At 43.3% G+C, this 16,374-nt stretch overlaps 1 protein-coding gene across 1 annotated transcript in view; it reads right to left on the minus strand.

The window, feature by feature from the left end:
- Positions 1 to 16,374, minus strand: part of Rme-8 (receptor mediated endocytosis 8) — a 187,602-nt gene that overhangs the window by 158,007 nt on the left and 13,221 nt on the right. The window contains exons 4-7 of the mRNA XM_075695386.1: positions 13,894 to 14,094; positions 8,186 to 8,325; positions 7,625 to 7,688; positions 418 to 513 (exon numbers count right to left, since the gene is read on the minus strand). Of these exons, the coding sequence (XP_075551501.1) occupies positions 418 to 513; positions 7,625 to 7,688; positions 8,186 to 8,325; positions 13,894 to 14,094 (501 nt within the window). The remainder of the gene's footprint in view (positions 1 to 417; positions 514 to 7,624; positions 7,689 to 8,185; positions 8,326 to 13,893; positions 14,095 to 16,374) is intronic.

Here is a 16,374-nt window from a genome sequence, read left to right on the forward strand (position 1 = left end):
TCTCTCTATGAAGGTGTTCACGGTACTGGCCCTCTGCCAGTCGGTGTGGCGATTTCAGTCTCAAGTTCTTTACCTCAATACATTGCAAAATGAGAACACGAATGTATGTAACAAATTTATAACACGAATGAACGCGTATGTATAAAAATAAACGTCTATGGGTACCTTTCGTTACGATGACCACCGATCAAGACAATAAATGTGTTCGTACCTTTCTTTAATATTCTGTGTCACCTCTTTGTCATGTGCTACACAGCTTCGCTGGTCATCCACCTTTACAGAGTGGAATGTGTCATGATTTTTTTTTTAATATTCTTGGCTCCCAAGTACGTACCAAGTAGCTCACTTAATTCACATTACCTTACATATGCATACATGATGAACCTCGCGCAATAAAGCTGTCGATACATGACTCACATCAGCCAGTGGCCTCAATGTGACCACCGTGTATGTCGAAGGGTCCCTCTCCAGCAGGCAGCTTTCAGTGAGGCACAGCAAGCGTCTCACAGGATCCTAGAACCAAAAGACCATATAAAAGTATGGGCACCAAGCAGATTAAATGCAGAGATTTCAGACAAATAACTAGCAACATTGACCAAACAAATGTGCACTGTAGTTTGTGCATTAACAGAGGCGGTTATCGTGGAGAGCAAAAAAATTTCTTAGAACAATGAAGATGCAATACGTAATAACAAAATTAATAAAACATAGATTTACTGTACTTCTAGTAGTCACTGATTAAAAAAAATTGTGCTGTTAGCAGTGTTCACGTGATTGACCGTTTCTTTTGTATATTGAAACACTGCAGTAGGAAAGGTTACAAAACTAGCTGATATACACATGCAAGTTAACTGCTCACGACCAATTGCTATGTGCCCCCCAAATGATGTTGTGCCACATTGCAGCTACTTTGAGCAGCATACCATGCTTTCCCATAGAAGTCTTGTAACAGAAAAAAAGTATTAAAGCTCTGGTGACAGAAAAGCCTACGTACTTCGTGCCTCTGCTCATCGATTCTGTGATCAGGCTGCACGCGCCACCAGATCTCAAAGGCCATGCTCTGCTCTAGACGCTTGTCAGTGATGTGTCGATTGCCAAAGGCATGTGCATTGTCGCTCTTTGGCTTTTAGATCGCATGCACAACTACTTTCCTCTTTTGCTTTTTTTTCTGTGTTAATTTTATTTTTTCTTCTTTATGCAAAGACCGCCTGTAAAGGCTGGTCTTCGAGCATTAAATTTTCAATATTCACAAACTTAAACAGGCGCAAACATCCTGGTTGCACGCTTGCAATTGTCGGATGCATGTGGCTGCTTGGTTGACATGTTCTGCACATGGTGCAGGCTTTAGAAGTGCTTTGGTTATAGTGTGGTATTGCTTACAGTGTGTATATTCAAGACTCCAGCAACCTATGTTATAAGTGGTCTGCTATGTAGCACATCTGGCTGGTTGCTTTCGAATGTTCTACAGGGCTGTGGCAGCGAGCTTCCCATTCTTCTGGTCTAAATCAACCAGTTGCGACAGATTAACCTTGTTCTTTGGAAGCACACCACTCACACCTTCAACCTGGTCTAGCCAAGTTCCAGTCACGTGGCTGCTACAACTTTCATTATTTGCTCACATGGCGGTAGCAGAAGTTGAGCACATTGTTTATTCCTCATGTTTGTTTAAGAAGTGCTGATGGGTTTCCACTAGGGGTGTACAAATACTGAATAGCAGATTTTGAATTGAATATTGAATCAAATCAAGAAAAAGAAGCCTAATATTGAATCAAACATCAAATATCAGAAAATTTAACACAAACTTTTGTGCTTCCAAACACTGTGCAAAAAACAGTGCTGCGAATGCCCAGGAGGCGAACCGCATTACTTAACAAGAATCTTCCTAGCTATGAGTAATTTAGGTACCCATGAATTGAGATGCAGCTCGTGTACGAAAGTCTGGCAAATAATTTTATCGATGCAACATCTGTAAAATAGAATCAAGTGCTTTTCTCCCTCTGAAGCAAAAGAAATAGCAAAGTTGTCCTAAATACCAGAAGAGTTTTTGAGTTTAATAGTAGGCAATACTGTGTTTAATGGCAATCTTCTATTGCTTGAAGTATTGCTTTCAAAGGGAATAGGTTTGGGCATGTTGGTTATTCATCGTAATGCAAGTAACACAGCACAGTAAGGACAAGGGTCAAGTTGAGAAAGGACAAGTGCTAACTTTCAACTAAGATTATATTACACATCCTGAGCATACACACACACACACACACACACACACACACACACCTGAAACTGTAGAGAAGAAGTACCGACTATGTCGGGAATTCAAGCTCTTTCTTTGATAAAGCCACTGACAGCCAACTGATGCAATCATCTCCTGCCCGTGCGATCTCCGTAGCTTCTAAGATTTCTCTGGTTAAGCTGTTGCGATGGCAATACACGACAACAGTCTGATCGAAAAGAGGACGGTAAGGCGACTGCACATTACAGGTAGCTGCGCATTACAACTGGCTACACGCAGCCAGTTGGCCGTCTATAGCAATATTGCCGACTTCTCTATTGTGCTCTTCTTGCAGACAGAGATTCAAGCCCCTGCCGGTCTGGCCAAAGTAATGTCTTCCACGAGAGAGTGGAATTCTGTGAACAGCTCCCTTTTTGCAGGTGACATAGGCACCTTTGTCCTTGATAGTACAGTCTGGTTTGTGCATTCTCATAAGGCAGCTCAACTACCACAAACTCGAAAGCTTATTTGAGGCCATGAACAACACCTTGATGCCAGAAAGTCGCCCCACCTTTTTAAGATAGTGAAAAATTTTATTAAGGTAGGGTTTCGAGTTTTCTTTCAGAAACAGGACAGTTTTTCCATTTTCATGGCAGACGTTTTCTGTGGGTCATCGTCGACTTATTATAAGGTCAATCTGCGTGACCGAAAAAAGTGGGGAATATGCATCACGTCTCTCCGCACTGCTCCACACAGTCATGGGCGCCAAGGCTGAAGAGTTCTCTAATCAGGAGGCCCACAACAAGTTGGTGGGGTGTTCTCCAACCCCTCCCCATTTTTTTTCTTTTTTCATCTGCATCCATCTGCTGTCTGTGTAAATGAGTCTGCAGCTGGGGGTCAACGCACTGTCACATGATATTTTTGAGCCTGCAATGTAAACCCAAAGCTAGTGCTGGGACGGGTTCCTTGAAGCTATGAAAAGAAACCGTTGTGGACCTACGAATGGTGTTCAGATTGTGGGACCACCGAGTGCTACTTCACAAGGATAGCGACGGTGAACATGCCATGGTCATCCTGTGCATTCGTTTCTGTTGGCTAGGCAGTTTGTCGGTTTTCTGAGGGTCGTACGATTGCTGGGAGTAGATCTGCATTGATTCCTCAACAGATCTGCGTTTATTCCTCAACCGTAACTGTACTTGCCTACACCCGACGATGCAGCTCCGGTTAGGCCTAATGGGCTCGACAGTGTGCATGGCCAATTGTGTGGCCGACGTGATAATGGGTCACAAACCGTAGCAGAAAGCTTGTTGCTAATATGTTCCTACAGGTGGCTCTTCAGTTGTCGGTCACGAAATTATTTGTGCAGGTTAGATTAGAGGGATGGAGGCGGCTAAGGAAGCTTCGGAGCAGCTCTGGGAGCACCAAATTTCCCGCTTTAGAGCAGGTTTGAAGCATGAATAGTCTGTTTTGGAGCAGTAAACATGCGTTTTGGAGCAGCTTAGTAAATGTCGATACATATTCGTCAAATACAGGTATACGAAGTAAAGGTGCTCCTTATTTGACTTTGCACGACACTATTAGGTTAAACAAGATTGGTTCTGCAGAAGCCTGCATAGTGAGCAAAATTCCTGACAGGGAACAATTGTCATCCGCATGATTGTAGCATGAAGCTACAAGGAGGCCTATACAGGTTTCTTAAAAACCACCATAAAATTACATATCAGATGCGCCAACTTACTCAGGACGAACTGGTGAGCTTGTTGGTTATACGTGTCTAGTGGATCACAGCGCACAATAAATCAACAGGGACTGACAGAGCTAAAACACCACCAAGCGTTGATTGCAACTGGTTTATTGCCACACTGAGCACTTGTAAATATACAATTAGACACATACGCATATGCAGAAGCAACAACAAAGCCAAGACAACACGTGAGGCCCCTCCTTGATAGCAGTGAAAAATCTTGTGTGAATCAAAGCTACATCTATTTCTCAGCCAACTAAATGTGTCCTAGATAAAAATAACCAAGAGCTTTCCGTTTCATAGGCTTGTCTTATGCTAGTTGAATGCTTTTTTTTTTCATTGTGAGCAAGCAACTAATATTTAATTTCAATGAACTAACATTTATTACCTTACTTATTTAATAAGGTGCCAATGTAAAGGTTGTGGAACACATCAAGAAATGACCAATAATGTATATAGCGACCTAGGTCTTGTATGGTCCTTTCTTTTTCGACAAAAAGAAAAAAGAAAAACCTGTGAAATTTTTTTTAATCCACTTGACAGTGTCCCCACACAAGTAGTATAAGTGGTCTCAGATACAAACGTTATCAGTGCATTGTGCATATAATAAATGTGCAAACCAGGATCATGGTCTTGCAACAGTTTGGAAAGCAAACCCTTACAAGACCACGCTACTTTGCATGCGATAGGGCCCGAAGATGCACATCAAAAACGGCTGATGCGAGGAGAAAAAAGTGCAGTTGCTGCTTCCCGGTGCCAGTTTGACGAGGTTTGCGTAAAGATTGATGCAATCTTTGGTGTGCAGAAGCACTGTCACGGCTACGGCATTTTTTATTTGTTCGTTTTTATTTATTTAATGAGCTTTCTTTCTCATTAAAAAAAAGTCTTCACGAATCTTAGATTGTTTTAAATGCTGTTATCAGTGATTTATCAACATCATTCATAACTTTTTCATTGACATCTTATCAATTAGGCAAACTTATCAATTCAGCTAATTAAATGTATTCATGCAGAATGAACGAGAAATATTCACAGTGGCCACCATGAACAACACCCATCATGGTACAGTGAATGTCGTTCAGATAGTGCCCACTGGTAATTTTTAATTCCCGGCAACCTTCACTCAAGATAGTAGAATACCACAGAATAAATGTAAAGTGATGTTCTGGTCATTGCACCTTTGCCAGTATTTCACACCACTCGCTGAGAAAAAGCTCTAACATATTTTTTTAAAACAACAAAGGGATAAAAAATGTTCACTGGCTTTCCTGTCTGTATTGTTGACCAATATTTTGAATAAGCTCGATTATTCAGGCTTATTCACGGTTCCGCCACAGGCGCCATAAAGCCAGTATACTCTTAAAATGGCAATTGATATTTCGTATGCTGAGCGACGATTTATTAAAATTTTTGGACTCGATCAGTGCAAGTTGCGTCATGAACATTGTTGCCGCGAACGCAATTTTGGAGGTTTGTGGTTTCGTCAAACGTTTAATTACAACCACGATTTCAACGCTAAGGTTGACTAAATATGAAACATTACATCCTTGGCTTGCGTTCTGTGACAGAAAGAGCCTGATTTTGCGTGGTGTGGCCGGGCAGAAAACAGTGTAGCACAAGTGCAAATTTGAGTGACGATTGCGGTCTCCAATGGATATTTGTGACCAAGAAGTTTCATGAAAGCAAGCAAGTTATTCTTCAGCTTGCCTCACTGTGATACCGGTAAGTGGACGTGATGCATATGCAAAATAGATTTAGATACACATGGCGTTCACCCATTAATTGACGAAGACGCACCAATAGGGCACAATATCGAGTGCTAAAATATACAGCGAAACTGACGAGCAGACCTTATTCATTTAGCACAGCTTTCTTTTCGGACTGCCCCATGAAATGAGCGCCAGTTATAATAATCTTTAGCTGGTCCACATATGCGCAAATGTATAACACTTTTACAAATATTTGTAATGGATTGTATAGCACAAAACGGTTTTCATTTTCGTGTGATCTAGTTACAATTATGCCACCAAACCCACCAACACTCCAATGTCGCCGATGCTGAAACGGATGGCTTAGGCTTGGACTGCAGCAGGGCTAAGCGCTGGCCAACGCATGTCTATGGGTTGTGTGGTTGCCACTGAATAAGCACATGCATCCCACTAAATTTGGCAACTTCACTCGAAAATAGTGTTTTGGCGCAGGTTGGTGCAGCTCAATGGTTTGGCGCAAGATGGCGCAATAGGCGCAGCGCTTCCATCCCTGGACTGACAGCGGCTGAAGTGGCATTCAGGTCAGCGGTTGACCAGCTAGCAAAAACTGTGAGCACGCGTGCCAAGTTCCTCTGTGTGCTCACATGTAGGTAGAGAGCTTCCAACTCCACGAATCTGCATGCATGAACACTGAACTCGCTTATTCGATGCAAACAGCGTGCCTTCCGGTGGCTAGTCAGACCGATCTTCACACATGCTCTCGTGCTTTCCCTGCAGTTGTAGTTCCCTTTGTCCATGTCACGTTAATCGTTTCGATCGTTATCGTCGACCTGGATGAACGTTGTACTGATAGAGGTCGTGCGCCGTGGGAACGCTGTGTGCCTCAAGTCACCGACCACGGCCAGGTAATTTACAAAAGCTACAGATAAAAAAAATAGAATATTAGGTATTCAATTCGCACATCGAATTATTCAAACGTTCACTATTCGATTCGAAATCCAATATTCAAGTATTCGCACACCCCTGGTTCCCCCTTTCAGCCTCCAATTTATGGGGTAACAGAGAAAAGAAAACAGTAGTGCAAGTACAAAAACAGGCTTTTGTTGCTCCTTTCTAGTGCAACAACGCCAGCTAGCCAGAATATGTGTATGGAATAGAACACATGGGGAATAAGGTTGAACGCCCCCACAAATTGCTCTGGAGAGTGGCTGAACATACAGTTCAGGCACGCTCTCTCTGGTTGCAATCTAGAAAGAAATTGGAGGCCCTTTCAGCCTCCAATTTATGGGGTAACAGAGAAAAGAAAACAGTAGTGCAAGTACAAAAACAGGCTTTTGTTGCTCCTTTCTAGTGCAACAACGCCAGCTAGCCAGAATATGTGTATGGAATAGAACACATGGGGAATAAGTTTGAACGCCCCCACAAATTGCTCTGGAGAGTGGCTGAACATACAGTTCAGGCACGCTCTCTCTGGTTGCAATCTAGAAAGGGCATTGCATTGTTGCGACCCAAGTTGGAGCATGGTAAGTACCAGCCAAATGTACCATAAGTGAATACCAAAAGTAAACATTATTTCAAGAGTAATGGCTACTGTCTTGCTGCCCGGTTCATCAAAAAGTAAATTCTGGGGCTTTACCTGCCGAAACTACGATACAATTGAGGCACACGGTAGTGGGGGGGCTATGGATTAATTTTTGCCCACCTGGGGTTCTTCAACGTGCACCCAAAGCATGGTACACAGGCATTTCTGCATTTCGCCCGGATCAAAATGCAGCGGCAGTAAGCGCAATTCGATCCCACGGCCTCGTGCTTAGCAGCGAATTGTGCAGCAGCAGTGCTGTGCCATTGAAAATCATGCAAATCGCACAGCGCTGCCATTTTAAAATTACATTTTTTATTTAATAGCTAAAGCTACTGCAGGTGCATGCCTTGTGAACATTCCTACGTAAGCATGCAGCTTACCTCATGACGCGATGAAATCTTGTGAACCACGAACTCGCAGAGAGATGTGAGTGCCTCGTCAGTACTGCCAAAAAATAAAAAGTGGAGACAGTTGGAGCGCCATAAGTTGGAACACCACACATGCTACAGCAGATACTGAACTGAAACTTCCAATGTTGGTCATAGTGCCCGACACACAACATAGCAAATGGAGGGAGCAGTTCACCGGGACATTCCACAATTGCACAACACAACCTGGGATCACATCTTTTTCGAGAAAAAGTTTCTAGCTTGCACCAAGCGCAACTCTACACATACCTTGCACTGTTAAGAACGGACACGCTCAAATGCTGGAACACAAGGACAACTAACTACGTACAGACGCTTGGCACATCAAGATCATGTAGGCCACAAATGAGAGATTATTATGAAGCATCTTGAGCACAGACAGAATGTTCTCGGGCTGTGCTGTGTTGTGCCTGTCCTTCATGTTGCCTCATCTACAGTGAAGATGCTCCATCACTCGCTGTGTTGTGTGTGATGGAGAAAACAAGAAATACTGAACCAAGGAGTGACACGCACCTGTACCGGCCAAGGCGGGCCTCTCGTGCTGACACCCGCGTCATTGGCTCACGGAATGACAGCTGGACACCCACGTGCTGGCTGGCCCAGTCCACAGCACGCTTCATCAGCTCCTCTCTCTTTTCCACGATAAATACGTGCTGCCATAATCAAGAACAAATCGAGAAATGTTTTCATAAATTCCATTGCATTGCTCGCTGTCAAGTGCAGATATCGCGCGTTCAACCTCAACTTCGCGACACTGTTAGTCTAACCCCTTAAGTGTTTATTATTTTAACCTAAAGTGACCTTATCTAGCTATTTTACAGCGAAGCTGTTTGTCTCTACTTGGTCGGGATTTTTCTTGGCAGCTCACCCAAAAAACAGCAGCTGGAAGGATTTGTGTTTGAGTTTCTGCGTAACAGAATTGTTTCCTCGTATATTTAAATTACAATTTGATGCTCTCATGTCTGCAGGTTTTGTGTAAGTCCAACTTAACAAATTTTCTGACACATTTTACTTTGAGAGATTCAATTAGTTCAATAACGCACTTGTACTAGGCAGAGGGCATACAAGAATGAGTATGTGTGCAATGCTAACGGTACCACAACCTAGCAGCCACGGCCACTCAGACAAACCTCAAACGGCAGCTGAAAAAGGGCTATGTTTTCCAGTTTCCACTTAATAGATTTACGTTTTCTCATATATTCGAATAACTATCCAAATCTACCACGTCTGCAGCTTGTGTGTAAGTTGTACTTTACTCATTTTCTGACGCGATTTACTTTTAAATGCTAATTTAGTTCAATAAGGCACTTGCGCTTGGCAGATAGCCAGGAAGAATGAGGATTTAAGCTGCACTTCTGCTCACGTGCGTGCCCATGTGACGTGCATTGCTTGTGGTGGTGGTGCTTGTGTAACGTCGTCTGACCTCATTTGGGGTGGTGGTACTTGTCTAACATCTGCACCACCTTCACTGTACATCCACTTTCACAAGGTGGAATGGAGGTAGGTTTTTTAAGGCTTATTTCCAAACTTCACTCTAGCAAACACCCTTCTAAAACTTTTTCATCTAATTTGCTTCGTGTCTTAAGCATGAAAACCTCCTTTTACCTCTTTACTATGCCATGTGATATGTACTTGTCATTGCCGCTAATGGCACAGATGCTGTCGTTTCAAATCTGCCAAAAGGTGTAAAATGTGTTAGACTGCAAAAATGTCTTTGAGTACATACAAGGTGGCTGCCTTTATGTAGTAGAAAAAAAAAGGCTGCAATAAACGTACCCTTCCAGCACTAACAAAATAGCCGCCATCTATGTTGCAGAACATGAAAACTCTACCAACACTGCCTTTGGGGCGCTGAAGTGCTGACATCTATGTAGTAAACAAAAAAGAGCAAAATTACCCAATATCTCGAAAGCTGGCACTACAGCCGTCTGTGTAATAGAAAAATAAACTAAGTGGGCATACTGAGTTCACCCAAATCACTTTGAAAACCACGGACAAGCTGAGCTAGTCCAAAGCAGAATTAGCCACGATCGCGTTGACAAGCAGAGTTTGTCCAAAACACTCAAGGGGTTAAACTGCGTTCAGCAAATTCATCAATTCGGAACATATTCCAAATGAGAGCATTCGCCCTTCCTACCAGTATGCACACATACAAACTTTGCCTATATGCGTTTGCAGTAGTTGCCACCTGATTGCCCGCGAACCCAGCTTAACGAGCGCTGCCGTCAATGCAGCCTGTGTGTCTCATTTCACAACAGATCCCCCTGTATTCGTCTACGGGTACAAACACATATCAAGGGCAGACTTTCCACGACGGCATGCTGCCCTACACTCCTGTCAGTAGTTGCCAATAGTTGCATTCGCAGTAGTTGCCAACTGATCATTTGTAAACACCACTTCACAAGTAATGCCATCAGTGCAGCTTGTGTACGTCATCTTGCACCTGCAATGCTGCCATCGTCCCGGACGTGTTGCCTTCAAGGGCAAGCTCTCTGCGATGGCGTGCTGCCCAACACCCCCCCAGCTAGACCTGACTAGTGCAATGTTGTCAGGAGCCTGTAGCCAAAGTTGCGGTTTGTTGCACAGTCAACAAAATGCATGGCAGTGGCTTTCGGCACTTGGAAAACAGAGGAACCACCTAACTAATAAAATTACGTGCACATCTCGGTTGTATGCTTCGATTTCCGGACAAATGCGGCGGCTGCTTGGTCGACATGTTTTGCACATGCACAGTATTTGAAAAATTTTGTCTTGGCTATAGTATGATACCGCTTATAGTGCGGAAATTTGTGACTTTGGAGACTTACGTCCCAAGCAGTCTATGCTGTAGTTCTCCCCCCTCCCCAAGATGTGATCACGTGATCTGGCTCATCCAGTGGAGATTGACACGCGCGGCAGTGTGATCACATGATCCAGCACTGCCAGTGGCATAGAGAAATAAAATGATGCCAGGAGGGAGCATTACGTCACGCAGCCACCCTCCTCAAAACCTATGCCCAACACCTGCACTTGGTCAAGTCGGCCCAGTGTACTTGAATCCAAGTGGGTTTTCATAATTTCACACTTGTTTTGGTACTTCGCTAAATACTGCGAGCACATTTTCTTCCAGTGTGCTTGTGCAAGTTGCACAAGGCAGCAGTGTATTTTGGCATTTCCTTTTTTTGCCTCTTTAATTCAACCTGTCAGATAATTAGCTCAATTTTGTCAGTTCTGTCAACGTCGAATAAATGGACATTGACTGCATTAGTTAAAGGCTAACTTGGTGTTCTGCCTATCCTTAAGCATGGAAGTGCTGCCATTTCATCAAATGTGCTAAACAAGCTGATCAGGACACCTTTGGTAAAAAAAAATTCAATTATGAAGTTTTATGAGCCAAAACCAATATCTGATTATGAGGCATGCCATAATGCAGAACTCCGGAAATTTTGACCACCTGAGGTTCTTTAACGTGCACCTAAATCTAAATACACGAGTGTTTTCGCATTTCGCCCCCATCGAAATGCGGCTGCCGTAGCCGGGATTGGATCTCGCAACCTCGCGCTAAGCAGCCGAACACCATAGCCACTAAGCAACCGTGGTGGTTCACACCTTTGGTAGTGACATTGATCTCTCAATACCAAAGGTGTCTCAGTTCTACAAAGCATAGAGCCTGCATGTAAACTGCAGCTTAGTGGAACACTGGCCACCTTGGGGATAACTTTGGCCATTCCCTATTTTCCCAGTAGACACATACATTTCCATGGGAATTTCTTTCTGAAGGAAAGCATACTAAAGGTGCATTGACCAGGCGAGGTACATGACACTTATAAAGTGCACCACGGCGCCTACATTTACATTTAACATGCCGTATTAAGTCAACTTTCATTAGTTTGACCCTGATAGGACCGACGCAACTGATTGAATTATCCGGCCAGCTGAATTAAGCAAGATGCAGGAAAATTTTCAAAACACATCATTGATTCATTTGGCAGCATTCGCACGATTCTCACATGCCCCCGTATAAAATTCGTGCCCGCTTTTTGTGTGTACTAAGCAGAAAACTAATGTATAAGTGACACTGAAGCTCCTAACCAAGGTAGAAATCTAACACACACCCAATTTTTTAGGGAAAAATATGGACAAGTGTCTAACGTGTATTGTACACGCACTGAGAGCCGGTTACCTACAGTGAGCTTCGCCACAATACAGCCTTGTTAGACAGCAAAGTATATAAACACCACAAACCCGTTTTCTGGTGTAATTTTCTTGGGGAAAAAAGGTGTGCATTAGAATCGGGTAAACATTGTAGTCACACATTGTGGACTATTATTAATGCTTGAAAATCTTCTTAGAGCAAGCCGGAAATAGGCACTTAAACTGCCACTAAAGGGGTCACTATTGAGGCCACTAGGGGTCAGGCATGTGTGGACTGACTGGTCAAGTTCGAATTATCCAGAGAAGGCAAATTTTACATTCAAAATAATGAAAGTGTGGGCCCAAAGGAATGCACGGGTGCCGGCCAGGACCTTCGGTTGGGATCGAATTAACCAAAAGTCGAATTAACCAGAGTTGAATTTACGAAAGTCGCCTCTATCAATCTTTTGGTTCGAAGCCAGTAGTAATTAGTGTTGAATAATTGCAAAGTGAATAGTTCGAATCGCTGTGGAGCATGCATAAATCTTTTGACGTAAGTGCTAGCTGTTGACAAATTCTTAAAAAGATATGGTTCTGGCAAAGAATGAAACAGTTCCATCCTGGAATTCGTTAAAATTTAGGTACTGTGATTCAGATATTTTCATGCAAAAATTACTGTTCGTGGTTTATATATATATATATATATATATATATATATATATATATATATATATATATATATATATATATATATATATATATAATGCAAAACACTCTTTACAGGGTTTTGTGCAGTTTTGTGGTTCGGTCTAGAGTCAACGTCCGGTTTTTTTTACTTCCTAGGGGCCATGAAAATGTCAGAAAAATTGGGCAGTGTAAAAAAAACGAATACATGTCTTTTCTGCTCCCAAGGGCTCAAATCGCCACAGGCACTTACGAAATAGCTCCAAAGGACTGCCATTACACTCACGGTGCTCATACTGTTAAAAAAAATTAAATTATGGGGTTTCATGTGCCAAAACCACTTTCTGATTATGAGGCACGCCGTAGTGGAGGACTCCGGAAATTTTTGACCACCTGAGGTTCTTTAACGTGCACCTAAATCTAAGTACACGGGTGTTTTCGCATTTTGCCCCCACCGAAATGCGGCCGCCGTGGCCGGGATTCGATCCCGCGACCTCGTGCTCAGCAGCCCAACACCATAGCCACTGAGCAACCACGGCGGGTGTGCTCATACTGTGATAGGAGACGACGGGTACAGGAGTTTGTAACTAAGGGAAACCGTGACAATTACCCCTTTACACTTTTATTATGCTTCACCACGTTACACTGATGTAATGAGGCAAAGCTGACTTTCGGAAACCAGCATTATGCAACGCGCCGTGATTTCCGAGCTTCAATTGTTTCAATGAAAAAACACGGCACCGAACAGCAACAAGCTTGGTAGCGAACGTCGAAGTAGCTAGGCCTAGCATTCTCGTGGTGGTGGCTACGACTGCCAGCGGATCTGCGCGCGAGAGTGCCTGTTCGAGGCCGCGAAATAATCAAAAAGGCGGCGGTAGTGGCTTCAATTAAAGCTATTTCGGACCCGCAGTCACGGAAGAAAGTCCAGAACATCGAATGGCGAAGGTTCTTTTTTTTGCGTCTGATATTTCAGACGTTCTTATACAACGACTATGGAGTACATGGCGGTGCCGTAGAGGCGCCCGAATTTTCAGGCATGACTGAAAAATCGGTCATTGAGTGTATTTGAAATTTAAAGATGGTGAAGGCTATTGGAGAGTTTCGCATTCGCCTGTCATGATGCAGATGATGACGCAAAGTGCGACCTTGAGTGCACAATACCAGCAGTTTAGGCTGTGTTGTGCAAATTCAGGGGTTGTGTTTTCAGGTGATCACTTTCTAAGATACTATCATTTTCACAAATTTCTTGGCACTGAATGCATCAAAGTATGAGGCCAACAGTGTTTCTGGAACTATATACAAATAGCGAGCTTGGCATAAGACCAGAAATGCTGTCAGACATAACTAAAGAATATCGGATATAACTAAGCTATCTTTTTGCAGAATGCGACTTCATTACAAAGAGGTGTGTATGTAGTGCTTACCAGGCGCTCGTGTCCAGTAGCAAGCACCAGACCTCCTGGTGCGTCTGATAGGGCGGCCATGCCCCGCAAATCACGGTACAGGTACGTGGCGAGGACCTGACCTTTCCGGGCAGGATCCCGCTGCACCAAACCCTGGCAGCCCAACTCCAGCTCCACGGTTTGCTCATCGTCCGACCAATGAACCTTGCGTGCCCGGTAACACTGCGTGTGTGCGCCACCACCACCATACAATCAGAGAAATAATTACAGTCAAGCCCAATGGTAATGAACCCAGACACAGCAAATTAAGCTGTATCTCAAACTGCCAAAATTTACCTTAGCAATATTCATGCAATATAAATCCCTTAAAACAAATTCAACATTGAAAATCATCATCATCATCATCATCATCCTGGTTATGCCCACTGAAGGGGAAAGGCCTCTCCCATACTTCTCCAACTACCCCGGTCATGTGCTAATTGTGGCCATGTTGTCCCTGCAAACTTCTTAATCTCATCCGCCTACCTAACTTTCTGCCGCCCTCTGCTATGCTTTCCTTCCCTTGGAATCCATTCCGTAACTCTTAATGACCATCGGTTATCTTCCCTCCTCATTACGTGTCCTGCCCATGTCCATTTCTTTTTCTTGATTTCAACTAAGATGTCATTAACTCGCGTTTGTTCCCTCGTCCAATCTGCTCTTTTCTTATCCCTTAACGTTACACCTATCATTCTTCTTTTCATAGCTCGTTGCGTCGTCCTCAATTTAAGTAGAACCCTTTTCGTAAGCCTCCAGGTTTCTGCCCCGTATGTGAGTACTGGTAAGACACAGCTGTTATAAACTTTTCTCTTGAGGGATAATGGCAACCTGCTGTTCATGATCTGAGAATGCCTGCCAAACGCACCCCAGCCCATTCTTATTCTTCTGATTATTTCAGTCTCATGATCCGGATCCGCCGTCACTACCTGTCCTAAGTAGATGTATTCCCTTACCACTTCCAGTGCGTCACTACCTATTGTAAACTGCTGTTCCCTTCCGAGACTGTTAAACATTACTTTAGTTTTCTGCAGATTAATTTTTAGACCCACCCTTCGGTTTCGCCTCTCCAGGTCAATGAGCATGCATTGCAGTTGGTCCCCTGAGTTACTAAGCAAGGCAATATCATCAGCGAATCGCAAGTTACTAAGGTATTCTGTATTAACTCTTATCGCCAATTCTTCCCAATCCAGGTCTCTGAATACCTCCTGTAAACACGCTGTGAGTAGCATTGGAGAGATCGTATCTCCCTGCCTGACGCCTTTCTTTATTGGGATTTTGTTGCTTTCTTTATGGAGGACTACGGTGGCTGTGAAGCCGCTATAGATATCTTTCACTATTCTTACATACGGCTCGTCTACACCCTGATTCCGTAATGCCTTCATGACTGCTGACGTTTCGACAGAATCAAACGCTTTCTCGTAATCAATGAAAGCTATGTACAAGGGTTGGTTATATTCTGCACATTTATCTATCACCTGATTGATAGTGTGAATATGGTCTATTGTTGAGTAAACTTTACGGAATCCTGCCTGGTCCTTTGGTTGACGGAAGTCTAAGGTGTTCCTGATTCTATTTGCAATTACCTTAGTAAATACTTTGTAGGCAACGGACAGTAAACTGATCGGTCTGTAATTTTTCAAGTCTTTGGCGTCCCCTTTCTTATGGATTAGGATTATGTTAGCGTTTTTCCAAGATTCCGGTACGCTCGAAGTCATCAGGCATTGCGTATACAGGGTGGCCAGTTTCTCTAGAACAATCTTGCCCACCATCCTTCAACAAATCTGCTGTTACCTGATCCTCCCCAGCTGCCTTCCCCCTTTGCATAGCTCCCAAGGCTTTCTTTACTTCTTCCGGTGTTACCTGTGGGATTTCAAATTCCTCTAGACTATTCTCTCTTTCATTATCGTCGTGGGTGCCACTGGTACTGTATAAATCTCTATAGAACTCCTCAGCCACTTGAACTATCTCGTCGACATTGAAAATATGGAACTCTGAACATCTACAACCTGCGATGTGCTATGTAAAGCCACCAGCAGCCGCTCTTTATTTTTATTTTTCGCCCTTTGAGCATTTTTTACAATGTAACCGTGTAATCAGAATAAGACGCATAACCTGACAGAAAGCTATAGACTGTACTGAGTTGATGGGTTGCTTACACATGCTGCTGTAAGAATCTGATCACCATGGAATGTTTCAGTACCGTTGCATGCAGCTTTGTTTTAAAGTGTATAATGAACTCATCATATATGATCATAAAAGTTCACTATATCCTGATTTGGATATTATCCAACTACTTGGTATATGCAACTATTTTACCTCATGAACCTCTTTGTTATAGCTGGGTTTAACTGAACAACTGTCAGGTGTGCAAAAATAAAAACGATTACAGAGAGAGGAAAGCGCCACCCAGATGATTAAAACGCTCCACTCGAGACGGAAAAAGCGTGCATAGAAGGCCACCAA

The sequence above is a fragment of the Dermacentor variabilis genome, chromosome 6 (genome assembly GCF_050947875.1).
Source record: "Dermacentor variabilis isolate Ectoservices chromosome 6, ASM5094787v1, whole genome shotgun sequence".
NCBI classification, from domain to species: domain Eukaryota; kingdom Metazoa; phylum Arthropoda; class Arachnida; order Ixodida; family Ixodidae; genus Dermacentor; species Dermacentor variabilis.